This window comes from Ips typographus, linkage group LG10 (genome assembly GCF_016097725.1).
Source record: "Ips typographus isolate SLU linkage group LG10, UJ_Ityp_2.0, whole genome shotgun sequence".
Taxonomy (NCBI): domain Eukaryota; kingdom Metazoa; phylum Arthropoda; class Insecta; order Coleoptera; family Curculionidae; genus Ips; species Ips typographus.
This window is the reverse complement of record NC_138431.1, coordinates 5,468,766-5,481,933: the sequence shown is the minus strand read 5'-3', so window position 1 is coordinate 5,481,933 and position 13,168 is coordinate 5,468,766. Positions and strand designations below refer to the sequence as shown.

Below are 13,168 nucleotides of genomic sequence, written 5' to 3'. Positions count from 1 at the left end.
TCGGATGTCGGTTGTCGTTTGTTATTTAGCAAGCTAACCTATAACCTAACTTGTTTGGTTGTAGATATTGCAATTTTGTTAAAATGGTTAAAATAAACAATTTGTGAGTAGTAAAGTGCTAAAACTAGTTGAGTTGGGTGATCTTAATTATGCCCCAAAGGCTCTTTTGTGGGTTAAAGTCGTTTGTATCCTTTTTACACACTGTATCCTTAATATTGTGGTTGTATTGCCAGTGTACTGGTTTGTGACCATTTACTATGGGCTAGGGATGGTTGTTTTACTGGTTTAGTTGATTTGACCCTATTTACCGACACCCTGAGTATGAAATTATATCGTGAATTCAACTATTTGGGTTTTAGTGGCCTTTTAAAACTAGTGTTAGGTGGTATAGTTTCTAGTACCAACAGGAGTCATATTCCAGGTTAAATCTACTACCCACTGAAAGTGGAGTGGATATCCACCTATTAAAAAAAGGTGAACAAACTACCATAATTTTGAATGGAGTCAAAATAACTCAACTTGGCACTTCCAACATCAAGCAAAAAACCTTCAACTGTGTACAATGCTCTGCTCAATTTTGTTCCCCCAAATACCTGTACCAGCATATGGTAGACCACCCTGGTAAAGATGGGTGTTATCACTGCATGAATTGTGGTCATAACACCCAAGATCTTTTATCACACTTGACAATTTGCCTGAGACGAAAAAATCCTGGCTGCCAATTGGCTGGTATTCAACCACAGGAGTTGTCCAGTGCTTTCAAATGTCGATACTGCAGGCTAAATTTTAAGAGTAAAGCCTTAAAGGCTGAACATGTGTGTGATGTTACCAACAAGCCTTTAGGATCAGTGGCAGAAGCTGTTAAATTGACTAATGAGAGTAGTGTGTTCAAGTGCAGAACGTGCGAAAAAATGTACAAATTTAAGCATAGTTTGTTGCACCATTTGAAAGTACATGAATTTCCTTTTTCCTGTTCTAAATGTAATAAACGCCTGAAGAATCAGGGGGCTTTGAACTATCATTTAGTAAGAAAACACCCTTGTTTTAAATGAGTCACGTTTTGTTGTTATAAAACTAGAAAATAAAATGTTATGTAATTAACTTTATGGTTTTCTTTCTGTCTTATATGTTTTATATAAATTACTGTACATTTTTTGTTTTTTTAGGTTACAGGTAAATGAATATCCAGAGCTATCTTTTCTTTGTGGTGTTTGCAAAAAACAGTTTTTTCGCAAAGATGATTTAAAGGCTCACCAGTTGGTGCACGTGGATAAAACACTTAGAACACTCTACCCTTGTGACCAGTGCCATAAGAAATATTTGAACCAACGCATGCTGAGTTTCCACCAGAAACGCGTCCATCTTAAACAGTTTAAATATTCATGCTCCAAGTGTCCAGGAAAGAGTTTTGTGAGTTTAGGGGAACTGAACCAGCACAATAAAGTTACTCACGTCGTTTCCGATCCGCTTCTGATCAAATGCCCTCACCCTAACTGCTCCAAAGTGTTCAAATCCGAATCTTCCTTGAGATACCACGAAATCAACCACCAATCATTGACTTTTATTTGTGATCAGTGCGGTCAAATTTTCAACCATCCCTACTTGTACAATCGACACCTGCGTAAACACCGGCAGGACCCGGTATCCCACAAATGCCATATATGCGACAAAACGGTGACAACCCTGTGCAGTTTGAAGGACCACATGAGACTGCACAGCGGGGAACGCCCCTTTATTTGCGAACATTGCGGCAAAGCCTTCAGAACGAAGGTGATCTTGAAGAGCCACCTGGTGGTGCACACCAAAGAGAAGAAACACGTCTGTCAGTTTTGTGGGAGGCGTTTCACGCAACGCAGCCCCCTTAAGAACCACTTGATAAATGTTCACCAGGATCGCTTGCAAGAGGATGAGTTGACCTAAATTTGTATTGTGCTATGTTTATGTTCAATTACTATTATAGATTTTAATGTTTTGGGGCAGTTGAATAGTAATTTTGCCTAATTTGTACAAACGTCATTCAATTTTAATTTACATGGTGTCATTTTTAGGTTTGCTAACGCAAAAGCTAGACAACTGCGCGTTATATTGGTGAGGCATGAGTTCAATCTGACTGAAAATGGAGTGAGAATTGTGTTTCCAATCACATCTAAGGCAAATAAGGATGATATCACATCAACGTCTAAAGAATTGATCAAGAAGGATGGTAGTGGTGCGACAGCAAAGAAAAAAGAAACGTTAACTATAAAAACAGAGCCAGGATTGGTTGTGGAAGACTCTAAACTGGAACAACACGAATCTAGTAACATTACAAAACCACCTTACGTATATGCAAACTTTAAAGTGGTGGTGAAGTTGTATTGTCAAAAGTGCGGGCAACTTTTTGATGATTTCGGCGAGTTGCATCGTCACATTTTTCAAAACACTGACAAGTCGCACAAGTTCAATTGCGCCCAGTGCAAACTAGCGGTAGGGGAAACTATGATACATCAAAGAATGCATTTTGAAAATTTCTGTAAACCCCGCGAACATACTTGTGCTGAACAAAAGTTCCCAAGCAATTATTTTTGTGAGATATGCGGTAAAGTCTTTAAAACACTGGCGGAACTAGAGAACCACCAACGAATTCATAGTGGAGTCAAACTGCGCTGTCCTCTATGCCCTTGGTCGCAAAACAGCTTTACTCGAATGATGTGTCACTATAGAAGCCACGTACTGAACGGCAATATTGAACTGAAATGTGCTCGTTGCCCTTTAGTGTTTTACAGCACTCGAACCTATCAGGTTCACTGTCTTGCAGTGCATTCTCAGTCAATCTTTATCCCTTACGAGTGCATTTTGTGTCCCACCGTAATCGTTGATGACGTTCAAAAGTTTCTGTTCCACGTCCAAGCGCATTGTTGCATCAAACCTGTCGCGGACAACAAAAGACCGAAGTTTAATGATGACTATTTGACTTGCGAGGTGTGTTCTCAAATATTTCAGGACAAAAAGGGTCGCAAAGAGCACGAAATGGTGCACCCGTCGGTCTTGCTTGAAAATAGACGGTGCGGAATTTGTTCAAATTTTTTTAGTGTAAAAGCAATGTGGGGCCACATGCAGTCTCACCAAAAAAAGAGGTTTAATAGAATGGTTTATGGGAAAGCCAAAGCGTTTGAAATGGAAATCAAAAGGAAGCAAATGTATGATCCAAAACCAAAAGAAGGTTTTTGTTTGACTAAAGTGACAGCTTTACCATCATCAAGTCAATCATGTCCACCGTTATCTTCCGACCCTGAGCTAGAAGTGAAAAAGAAGCAAATGTCTGATCCAAAACCAAAAGAGGGTTTTTCTTTGACCAATTCAAGTCAACTACCTTTAAATACTTCAACTTTACCATCATCAGTTACGGTTTCTTCCTACCCTGAACCTACCAGCAGCCAACGTTCTGAACCAACTAGACAGTTTCTAGAATGGTCATCTGTTGAAGGAGATCCATCGGTGGCACCCTCTGTTGTTATGGAAACTAATGCAAAACCATTGGAAGGGTCTTATTTCCCCCAACCCGATTTGCAATATCTTGATCCGTCTGATCTACCGTCTTTTTTTTAATTTGGGAGTTATTTATAATTGGGCTTGATTGTATAAATGTAATTTAAGAATTAAAAGTTATGTTGCAAAATGTTTGTTTTATGTCTCAATTACATATGTTTTTAACACACCTACCTTGAATGAAACTGACATTTTTCAATTTTTTTGTAGAGTCACCGAAACGATTTACCTTGAAGTGGAAGAACCTGCTCCTCCTACCGTTCAGTTAGCCGAAAACAAGAGAATCATTCCTAGACTGATGCATTGGTGTCACATTTGCGGCAAATGTTTCAACCGAAATCTGGACCTGAACAAACACTTTGCGTTCGTGCATTTCGGCGATAAACGGCACCAGTGCAAACATTGTAACGCCAACTACAAGGAGAAAGAATCCCTTCTGAGCCACGTGAGACGCACCCACAAGAAGGAAAAGCGCGAGTGGGTGTTGTGCGAAACGTGCGGCACCACGTGCAGCGACGTGCTGCAGCTGAAGAAACATCGTGCAGAGGTGCACGCCCAATCAAATCGCGTCACCTGCGAGTGGTGTCACGAGGATTTCGAAAGCGAGCGTGCTTTTAAGAAACATTTCAAGCAGCACACCCGGGAAATTGTCAAAACGTGCGACATGTGCCAGGAACCGTTCTATGATCTGAGCAAATACCGTCATCACATGCGCACCAGTCACACTGACGAGTTTCTGGTGTGCTCGTATTGCAGCAAAATGTTTGTGTCGCAAGCGGAACTGGGCAAACACGAAGCTTTGCACCATCCTACCAAGTTGGAAGAGTGTCCGGTGTGTCAGAAACGGGTCAAATATTTGAAGAATCACTTGGCTGATGTGCATTTTTTGGAGGAAGTTGACGAGGTGGAGGAGAGAGGGTGCGTGTGTGATGTGTGCGGCGCTCAATTTAAGTTGGAAAAACACTTGAAACGACATATGGCCAAACACATCAAAGACGAAAATGAGGATTAATATTTAATGTTCTCTGTTCTGTCAGTCTAATGTATCCAGTGTGACCGAACGTATTGTATAATTATTTTTTCTTGTAATACACTTACTACTTAGTAGTGAATGTTTGTTTGTTGTTTTCAAGCTAACTCACCTGTCAAAATTGGTGACGTTACACAAACCATCCCACAACGAGGTAAGTGTCCCAAATTAGGCAAATTATTGTTTAAAAAGAATAGATCGTTGTTTGTGGCAGCTATCAGTTCATTTTTTATACGGTAGGCGGCGCGTCGATTAGTTGACGTCGTGTGTATCGCGCGCAAAAGTGAGGTTAAGAAAAGAGGAGAGTTGTTGTGGATTTTCCCAGTATTTTTAAGGACTCTTGTTATTAAACCAGTGTTCTTTGTGAAACGGGTTGTTTTATTGTGCCCACTCATCAAAGACAGTGATTACCAGGATCACCTTACGTACGTTCAGGAAGTGGTGTTTTCTTGAGATGGCGCCACAGTAAGTAAGCAGTTTTTGTGTATAAATTCTAATTAATTTAAAATAATTTTTAGCTTAGAACTAATCTATATTAACGTCGAGGAGAAACAAGCAAAATCCTTCACTTGTTATGTCTGCATGGAAAAGTTTACACTGAAAGAAACTTTAACGGCTCACATTAAAGTGCACACCAAACAAACTAAACCACCCAGCAATCAAAATCCACCTCCCAGCGACTTAAAATGTACGGTATGTAAAAAAGTGTTCAAATTTGAAAACGCTTTGGAGATGCACACAAAGCAGGAACACCTCAAAGAGTTCAACTATTTCTGCGAAACCTGTCAGTTGGGTTTTGTCTTGTGGTCGGATTTTAAATTCCACCGGGAGACCACACACGAGCCCCCGAAACCGTGCCAGGTGTGCCAAAAGCTGTTCCCGTCATCCAGGCAGTTGAAACTGCACAAACTAGAGCACCACCCGACCAAAACTAGAAGATCCATGAAACCGTGTCCGCTCTGTAACGAATCGGTTGGTAATTTGAAACGTCACCACGAGCACTGTCACACCGACACCAAACAGTACACGTGCGAAATTTGCGGTAAATCGTTCAAACAGAAACCCACGTTGATGCTGCACCTCATGGTGCACCAAGACGACAGACGGCACATGTGCGAGTATTGCGGTCACGTGTTTTTGACCAACAACCACCTGGTGGTCCATACCAGAACTCACACCGGTGATAAACCGTATCAGTGTGAGGTGTGTCAGGATCGGTTTGGTACTCGTGGTTCTTTAGTGAATCATTTTCGGATTCATTCGGGCGAGAAACCGTTTGTATGCGAACATTGCGGTGATAGTTTTGCCCGGAAAAAGTATTTAGTATCACACTATAAGTGTATACACTCCTAAACTTTATTAAACAAAACTTAATTGGTGGGAATAACATTAACGCAACAATACTTCATGTGAACATTCAAAGATGCACGGGTGATACAGCCTTTCTGGCAGCTGGGACACACGTAAGGGCGTTCGCCCGTGTGGCTTCTCACGTGTATCTTGAGGGAGCACGCTTGGTTGAAACGTCGACCGCAATGCGTGCACTCGTAGGGTTTTTCTCCGGTGTGAATACGCTCGTGCATCACCAGATAATCACGTTTGGTGAAGGATTTCGGACAGAAGCGGCATTGGAACGGTTTCTCGCCGGTGTGGATGCGATAGTGCAGTTTCATTTTGTCTTTAGACGCAAAACTTTTACCGCACACGTCGCATAGATGCCGCTTGTGGTCGCAATTATTGTTTTTCGCATGTTTGTTGCTTAAATGTTTGGTTAACGTGGTTTCTTTAGAGAAAACCTTCAAACACACCGGACATTGCGTTTTATGGGTCACTCCTTGGATGTGGACTGTGTGGTGCCTAATTTGGTGGGTTAACATGTACCTAAAATAAAAACACTGTACTGTGAAAGTGATTGTTGTTATATAAAACCAACCTGGAGTAGCTAAAATCTTTAAGACAAACCACGCACTTGAAGGGTTTTACCCCCTCGTGTTCGTTATTGTGCTCTTTGAAGATGACTGGATCATTGAAGCCTTTCCTGCACGTGGTGCAGGTATAGTAGAACTTTCTGTAGTGGACTCGATTTATGTGATTTTGCAGGCAGGGTTTTCTCTTAGTTGCATAACTGCACAAGGGACACTCTAGCGTTTGATTGGTCGAGTGACTGGTCATGTGAATGGCAAAGGCGTAGGCTTTCTTTGATGTTTCCTGGCAAACTTCGCAAGTGTAGGACTCTTCGTGGGCTTTTTCAAAGTGCTCCCCAACTTCCTGCTCAGTTTGATACTGCAAGGAACAGGAACTGCAAGAGTAGATTTTTAGAGTGGCGTTGTACTGAAAATTCGGTTTTGGCGGTTCCAAATGGGTTTTGCTGTGCTCGATCAGATTTTTTCGGTTTTCGAACTCTTGCAAACACTTCCTGCACGTCCAAACCTTGTGCTTGTTGCGTTTTCGTGGTTCTATTCGCTGCTTGTCTTTGGTGTCTTCCATTTTTGTTAGAATTATACGAGTCTTCCTGGAATTTGATAGACAAAAGGTCACGTCAGTTATCAGTCACTGGTGGCCACGTTATATAAATAAGAAATTTAGTTTTGTTGTTGACACTAACTGTTTATTTATTTTAGGGTTATACTGCTTTCTCAGTGTCCAAAATGTCCATTTTGCGGAGCACGCTTCCTTACAGAATTGGACTTACAAATTCACGAACCAAATTGTTTACCTTCGACCGATCAAATTTGTTTGGATTGTGGCTTGTACTTTCAGAATCGTCGCTTGCTCACCATGCATCAGAAAAAGCAACACCAGCGCACCTCCGAGGCTAAATTCCAGTGTCCTGAATGCGACAAACGCTACACTAAACGTTGGTGTTTGACGTATCACGTGAACAGAGTACACCGTGGTATTATCAAAGTGTTTGTATGCAAGCATCCAGAGTGTTCTAGCAAAACGTTTACGAGTAGCTCCACTTTGTACACGCACAAAAAAACGGTACACGGAGAGAGTAGCTCAGAGGGAATCAGTTGCGAATATTGCGGCAAACTATTCAAATATCAATCGGGGGTTAACAGTCACATCAAACACGCACACGTTGGTACCGAACCAGTTCCATGCGAGGAGTGCGGAAAATCTTACAAATCGTTGGCTAATTTGAGGTTCCACATTAAATCAAAACATGGCGACCATAAGTACCAATGCGAACATTGCGATAAAAGCTTTACCTATAGAAGCTTCTACAATAAACACTTGAGGGTGGTACACTCGGGAATGAAAAAAAAGGTTTATCCATGCACTATTTGTGGGAAAGAGCTCTCGAGCTCGGAAAGCCAAAAAGTCCATGTAAGAACCCACACTGGGGAACGACCATTTAAATGTCCCAGCTGTGACAAGGCTTTTATTTCCATTTCTCACTTGAGAACCCATCGGGTGGTGCATACTAAAGAAAAACCTTTTGGGTGTAAATTGTGCGACAAACGGTTCAGTCAACGGGGAACGTTGGGTTTACATCTCAAGAAAAACCATCCTAAAGAACAACCTAACTAAATGTTGTTTTAGTAATATTTTGTAATAATAATAACATTTTTCTATTTGAAATTGTTTTTTATTAAGTGTTATTGATGGCAACTACACTCACAGTACCACAATATGTGTATTACAGATCTTTGGGAAGAATTTTAACTTGTTGTAAATGTACCACTGTCTGTTTTACTCATGTGGTTCCTTATGATTTACATAATAACACTCAAAAACACTTCCATAATATTGTAGGGCGTGTTTCAGTTGTATTTTGTCCTTAAATCCTTAAATTTCATTTATTTTTCAAACAAAAGACAAATTATTGTTTAATTTCAATACATTCTGGTGAGCTGCATAGATTTTGGTGGTAATAAGCTGTCATTTTATTTTTAAAAGGCAAACTGAAACAGTTGTTTTTCATAAACATATTACAATGTACAATTTTAGGGTTCAAACAAATAATGGTAGAACAAAAATGTACTCATGCGAATTATGCGACAAATCCTTCAAATGCAGCACGGGCCTAAAAGAACACGTGGCCACCATACACACTAAAGAGTACCGGTACTATTGTGAGTACTGCGATCGTGGATTCTATTTGGATAGCAGAAAACGAATGCACATCAAACGGTCCCATGACAGGGTACCACCGATACGTGATTACGCTAAATTTCAATGCCCCAAGTGCGGCAAATGTCTGGCCAACAAGCAATCGTACGATTTGCACTTGGACGTGGTGCACAACCGAGTGGACCGCTTCTACTGCGACCAGTGCGGTAAAGGTTTCCCTCTGCTCGGTTACTTGGTGCAACATCAAAAAGTCAATCACTTCGAAGTGGACGTTAAACCGTTCTCCTGTCCGCATGCGGGCTGCACGAAAACGTTCCGTACCAAAGACATGTGCAGAACCCACCAGTTGGTCCACGATACCGATCGCAAGTTTGAGTGTTTCGAGTGTTCGAAAGTGTACATACACTTGTTGTCCTTTAAGAAACACTTGCGGGAACATAAAACGGGCAAGAAAGTGTTCAAGTGCGAATTGTGCGACAAAATGGTGACGAGCAGCACTAGTTTGCGCGATCATTTCAGAACTCACACCGGAGAGAAACCGTTTCAATGTCCGCATTGTGAGAAGACGTTTGTTAATAAAAAACACTTGAAAATACACAGTGTGGTCCATACTAAAGAGAAAAAATACGAATGCAGAATATGTGGGAAGAAATACACTCAAAGAAGCACTTTAAGAGGACATTTTTTAAAAAACCACCCTGAAGATGACCTTTAACGTTTTTACAGAGATTTTATTACTTTTGTTATAACTGAGCTAATAATGATATTAAAAATTAGTTTTTATTAATTGTGCTATAAGTATTTTGGTTCCCTGGATTCGGAACGTGACCCTTTGGGCATAAAAACCAATCATCCTTGAGAAAAAAACAAAAGAGTTGGTAGTATCCCTAGTGATACATTATTTATTTATTTTTTTATGAAATAAATCGTAGCTTTTTTTGGGAGTCAAAATTTCACGTATTTAAATTTTCCGGTGAAAGCCATTTTTTTTTTAAATCAAATACAATGTGATTGGGGCAATTAGCAGATGAGAAAATATGGCGCGTTTACGGTCCAGATCATCATGCCGCTATATCCCCCCCAGCGTTTATTGTAAAGGGGGGAAAAAGCGTTCCAGGAAGGGAAAGAAAAGTCGCAGAAGATCACGGTCTAGACGAAGTCGACGGTAATTGAGAACCCATTGAAATTTCAATCCCATTTAATATTATCGTTTGAAAGGTCTTCACGACGCCAGCGCTGCGGTTCTAAACGTCGATCTTCAAGACGATCCAGAAAGCGTAAAAGGAAATGTAGACCTGGACCTAAGACGAAAAACCCATTTTTAAATTATTTGCGAGTTTTTCGTAGTAAATACTGCGGATGGCCCCAAACGAAGATTGCCATAGAGGGAGCCAAATGCTGGTGAGTTTTTTTTTTGAAACGTTGTTTGACGAGGTTAACACAGTTGGAGTTTAGGTGCAAAATGTCAGACCAGCAACGGGCCAAGTTTTATAAACAGGCCTGCAGCATGCGAAAGAAAGGCAAAAGAAAGCGGGGCCGTAGCCGGAAACGACGCTCTAAACGCAGGAAATCTAAAAAACGGTCTTGCCCCACGTGATAACCCCCCCCTGTCTAATCGTATTATTTTATTTGTGAGTCCACACATTGTATGACTGATTTATTAAACATCTTTTTGGCTATTTTATTTTTGTGACTGTTGTGTGGATTTTAAGTAGATATAGCAAAATTCAAAGTAAAATGGGGGCTTAACAATGTAAATGTCTTGACTGACATCTTAACATTTACCTTTCCATTAAACTGTTCAAAATTTTCAGTGAAAAAATTACACAATTTATCTTATTTTTCTTTTTAATTAGTGTTTATGCTTATTTAATCTATAATCTTGACGCCATGCCACCAGCTACAACCAAATTTTCTCCAGTAACATAAGCACCGTCATCCGAAGCCAAAAACGCCACAGAACCACTGATATCCTCAGGCTGGGCCAACCTTCCTAACGGTATATTGGATAGGGCTTCATCCCTTGCTGGACCTTCCTGAGTAAGCTAAAACCACAATCATGAAAATCTATGCTAAACTACTGAGGGTCACTTACTGCTTGCGCAAATTTAGTTTCCACAATTCCAGGACATATACAGTTTACCGTAATATTTTCAGGGGCTAACTGTAGAGAGGCTGCTTTGACCAAACCAAGTAAGGAGGTTTTGCTTACTGAGTAAGCCCCTAACAACTATACAAAAGGTTTTAAAAAGGTGTTACACAGGTGAGTGAATGTTTATGTTACATTAAAAGGCTGAAAGCCTGCTATAGATGAAATGAAGATAATCCTGCCTGATTTGCTTTGTCTCAAAAGTGGCAAAGCTTCCTTGGCCAACATAAAGGAGGATTTAACGTTTACATCAAATATTTTATCCCAAGAACTTTCAGAACACTAAAATATGACTAGTTATCACAATTTTTTTGGTTGGGTGTGTGTCTTACTTACATCCAAGACCCCACCCACTTCAGGGTTAACTGCAGCATTAGACACTAAAATATCCAAGCCTCCAAGCTTCTTAGCCTGTAAATTACACTTTTACCCCCTCATAACAAGCATAATAATCAAAGAAAACCTCATCAAAAAGCTTCTGTCTGTCCTCCAGCTTTCCTACATGACAAACCAGTCCAGATACTGCTAAACCTTGGGAAGACAACTTGTCCAAGGCTGTTTGCACGTTCTGCGCTTTGCGGCTGCTCACTATCACCTTGGCCCCCTCTTGGGCCAACCTTTGCGCTACCGCAAACCCAATACTACACCCTTTAAACCTGCAAGATTTTCAATCTAGCAAACTCACCCATCGGTGGAAGCTGTCACTATGGCTATCCGCCCGGCTAAACGCTTTAAAGACATTTGAGGTTTTTGGGCTGTTTTGCGACCTGAAAATTGGTTTTATCGGGTCATGCACTAATTGGGGCTAAAGGTCGGTTTAAACACTTTGTTTTAAGTGGTTAAAAAAGTTGTTTACATTTTTAGTAAAACTGTCAGTGAGTGTTAGTTGAGGTTATGTTGTATTCAACTTTTGTCACTGTCAAATTTAAATTGATATTTAACAGTCAGCGGCTTAGAGGTTAAGTAAGCGGTCCTATTTAGTTTGTTATGACTGCTTACTTAGCTTCTAAGCTGCTGACATCGGGTGAACGTCACTTTTTGAATTCATTCATGATTTCTTTTAATTTTTCACTTATTTTTATATTCTACCAACAGTATAAACATTGAATAAGGCTTTGGAAAGAAAACAACATATTATGAACCAAGTCTGCATATGAAATAATTTTATTATCTTAAATAAGTTGTTAAAAAATATAGCATTTAAGTGTAATGGCAAAAAATGTTTAGCCCCATTCAAACCAGTCTTTATAGCACAGTATTATTACTTCTAATCTTTTTAAGTCTAAATTACCAATAAATAAAAAATACTGACGTAAAACTTAAGCCTTTAATCACTATCATCTGATCCAGCAGCTGCTGAAGAGCTTTTAACTAAACAAGGCGTCAAACTTTTATCCTCCAGCAAACCGTGCTCCACCAAAAATCCTTGAACATCCTCACTCTGGAAATGTTCCCCCAGGTCATCGGTCAGTTTAACAAAATTTCCCACAATGTTGCCAGCTTTATAAACTAACAGAGCTGGTACTCCTCCAGCTTTAAACTCTTTACTGACCCCAGCCTGTGAGGCTATTATAGCACAAAATTTGACTGTGTCATAAACTTTGCTTAACTGTCTCAAGCACTCATTCATTGTCCTGCAGGCCTCCAGGCCTTGTTCAAAAATGTGTATAATCACCATTACAGTTTTGTCTTCCTTGTCTATAACCTCCAAAAATTCCTGACTACTCCTTAAAAGCAACAGTTCCCCTACAACAGGTTTTTCAATAAGCTTGCTTCTGGTGTGGGTGTGGTTACTCACCAAATTTTTTAGTTAAGTTAGTTTGGGCCATCATTTGCTCAATTCTCTGTTTCTGGTAGTGCAGTAAAAAATCGTCATTGAGTAGTTCAGCCAGTTCTGGATCATCCAGAGCTTCTTTTTCTTCATCCAAAGCTGTTCGCACCGTCATTGTGAGTTTCTTAGCCAATTCTACACACTCCCTTTGAGTCTCCCCCTTCCTGTCATTCTCCAACTGCTTAAATTTTCTCCAATCCTCAATGACTCCTAAAACTCTGTAATTAACCAAAGTGGGTGTGTAATGGCGGGGGAACGGTACCTTTGGGGCCTGTATTAGTGGAGGAGCCCTCCCATTTACTGGGAGTTTCAGGTGGGGACTTATTTGGTTCAGAGGGCCCTTTTTCGTCGTCACTATCCTCGCTACTGCTGCAGTAGTTATGCAGCTTTTCTCCTAGAATTTTGTCCTCGAGCGTTGCCATTTTTAGCGTAATTACTGTGGTTAATTCAATTAATTCGGCACGGCTACCGGACGCTTTGTTTACGTTGGGACTAAAAGTAAAAACACTAAAAAAGAAAAATAAATTTGTTCTGACATTTAATTATCTGT

At 40.3% G+C, this 13,168-nt stretch overlaps 8 protein-coding genes across 8 annotated transcripts; 5 read left to right on the top strand and 3 right to left on the bottom strand.

The window, feature by feature from the left end:
- Window positions 1-74: 74 nt before the first annotated feature.
- Window positions 75-3,658, top strand: LOC145734767 (zinc finger X-chromosomal protein-like). The gene is made up of 2 exons (XM_081988376.1): window positions 75-181; window positions 1,167-3,658. Exons 1-2 carry the CDS (start codon window positions 150-152, stop codon window positions 1,918-1,920), a joined length of 786 nt encoding a protein of 261 aa, XP_081844502.1. The 5' UTR covers window positions 75-149; the 3' UTR covers window positions 1,921-3,658.
- Window positions 3,659-4,780: 1,122 nt separating this feature from the next.
- LOC145734758 (zinc finger and BTB domain-containing protein 41-like) lies at window positions 4,781-6,466 on the top strand. Its single transcript, XM_081988363.1, has 2 exons — window positions 4,781-5,023; window positions 5,077-6,466. The coding sequence occupies exons 1-2, from the start codon at window positions 5,013-5,015 to the stop codon at window positions 5,909-5,911; spliced, it is 846 nt and encodes a 281-aa protein (XP_081844489.1). The 5' UTR covers window positions 4,781-5,012; the 3' UTR covers window positions 5,912-6,466.
- LOC145734771 (uncharacterized) lies at window positions 5,233-8,146 on the top strand. Its single transcript, XM_081988383.1, has 2 exons — window positions 5,233-5,251; window positions 7,180-8,146. The coding sequence occupies exon 2, from the start codon at window positions 7,337-7,339 to the stop codon at window positions 8,093-8,095; it is 759 nt and encodes a 252-aa protein (XP_081844509.1). The 5' UTR covers window positions 5,233-5,251; window positions 7,180-7,336; the 3' UTR covers window positions 8,096-8,146.
- On the bottom strand, window positions 5,893-7,100 carry LOC145734745 (uncharacterized). Its single transcript, XM_081988342.1, has 2 exons — window positions 6,492-7,100; window positions 5,893-6,439 (listed from the first exon to the last, which is right to left on the bottom strand). The coding sequence occupies exons 1-2, from the start codon at window positions 7,043-7,045 to the stop codon at window positions 5,929-5,931; spliced, it is 1,065 nt and encodes a 354-aa protein (XP_081844468.1). The 5' UTR covers window positions 7,046-7,100; the 3' UTR covers window positions 5,893-5,928.
- A 355-nt stretch (window positions 8,147-8,501) lies between the features above and the next one.
- On the top strand, window positions 8,502-9,425 carry LOC145734757 (zinc finger protein 711-like). The gene has a single exon (XM_081988361.1). It carries the CDS (start codon window positions 8,502-8,504, stop codon window positions 9,351-9,353), a length of 852 nt encoding a protein of 283 aa, XP_081844487.1. The 3' UTR covers window positions 9,354-9,425.
- Window positions 9,426-9,548: 123 nt separating this feature from the next.
- LOC145734806 (protamine-like) lies at window positions 9,549-10,317 on the top strand. Its single transcript, XM_081988447.1, has 3 exons — window positions 9,549-9,803; window positions 9,857-10,039; window positions 10,094-10,317. The coding sequence occupies exons 1-3, from the start codon at window positions 9,676-9,678 to the stop codon at window positions 10,233-10,235; spliced, it is 453 nt and encodes a 150-aa protein (XP_081844573.1). The 5' UTR covers window positions 9,549-9,675; the 3' UTR covers window positions 10,236-10,317.
- Window positions 10,318-10,468: 151 nt separating this feature from the next.
- Dhrs4 (Dehydrogenase/reductase 4) lies at window positions 10,469-11,663 on the bottom strand. Its single transcript, XM_081988382.1, has 6 exons — window positions 11,473-11,663; window positions 11,251-11,428; window positions 11,124-11,198; window positions 10,923-11,069; window positions 10,734-10,868; window positions 10,469-10,683 (listed from the first exon to the last, which is right to left on the bottom strand). The coding sequence occupies exons 1-6, from the start codon at window positions 11,526-11,528 to the stop codon at window positions 10,513-10,515; spliced, it is 762 nt and encodes a 253-aa protein (XP_081844508.1). The 5' UTR covers window positions 11,529-11,663; the 3' UTR covers window positions 10,469-10,512.
- A 258-nt stretch (window positions 11,664-11,921) lies between these two features.
- On the bottom strand, window positions 11,922-13,168 carry LOC145734762 (phosducin-like protein 1). Its single transcript, XM_081988368.1, has 3 exons — window positions 12,881-13,168; window positions 12,586-12,828; window positions 11,922-12,533 (listed from the first exon to the last, which is right to left on the bottom strand). Exons 1-3 carry the CDS (start codon window positions 13,038-13,040, stop codon window positions 12,115-12,117), a joined length of 822 nt encoding a protein of 273 aa, XP_081844494.1. The 5' UTR covers window positions 13,041-13,168; the 3' UTR covers window positions 11,922-12,114.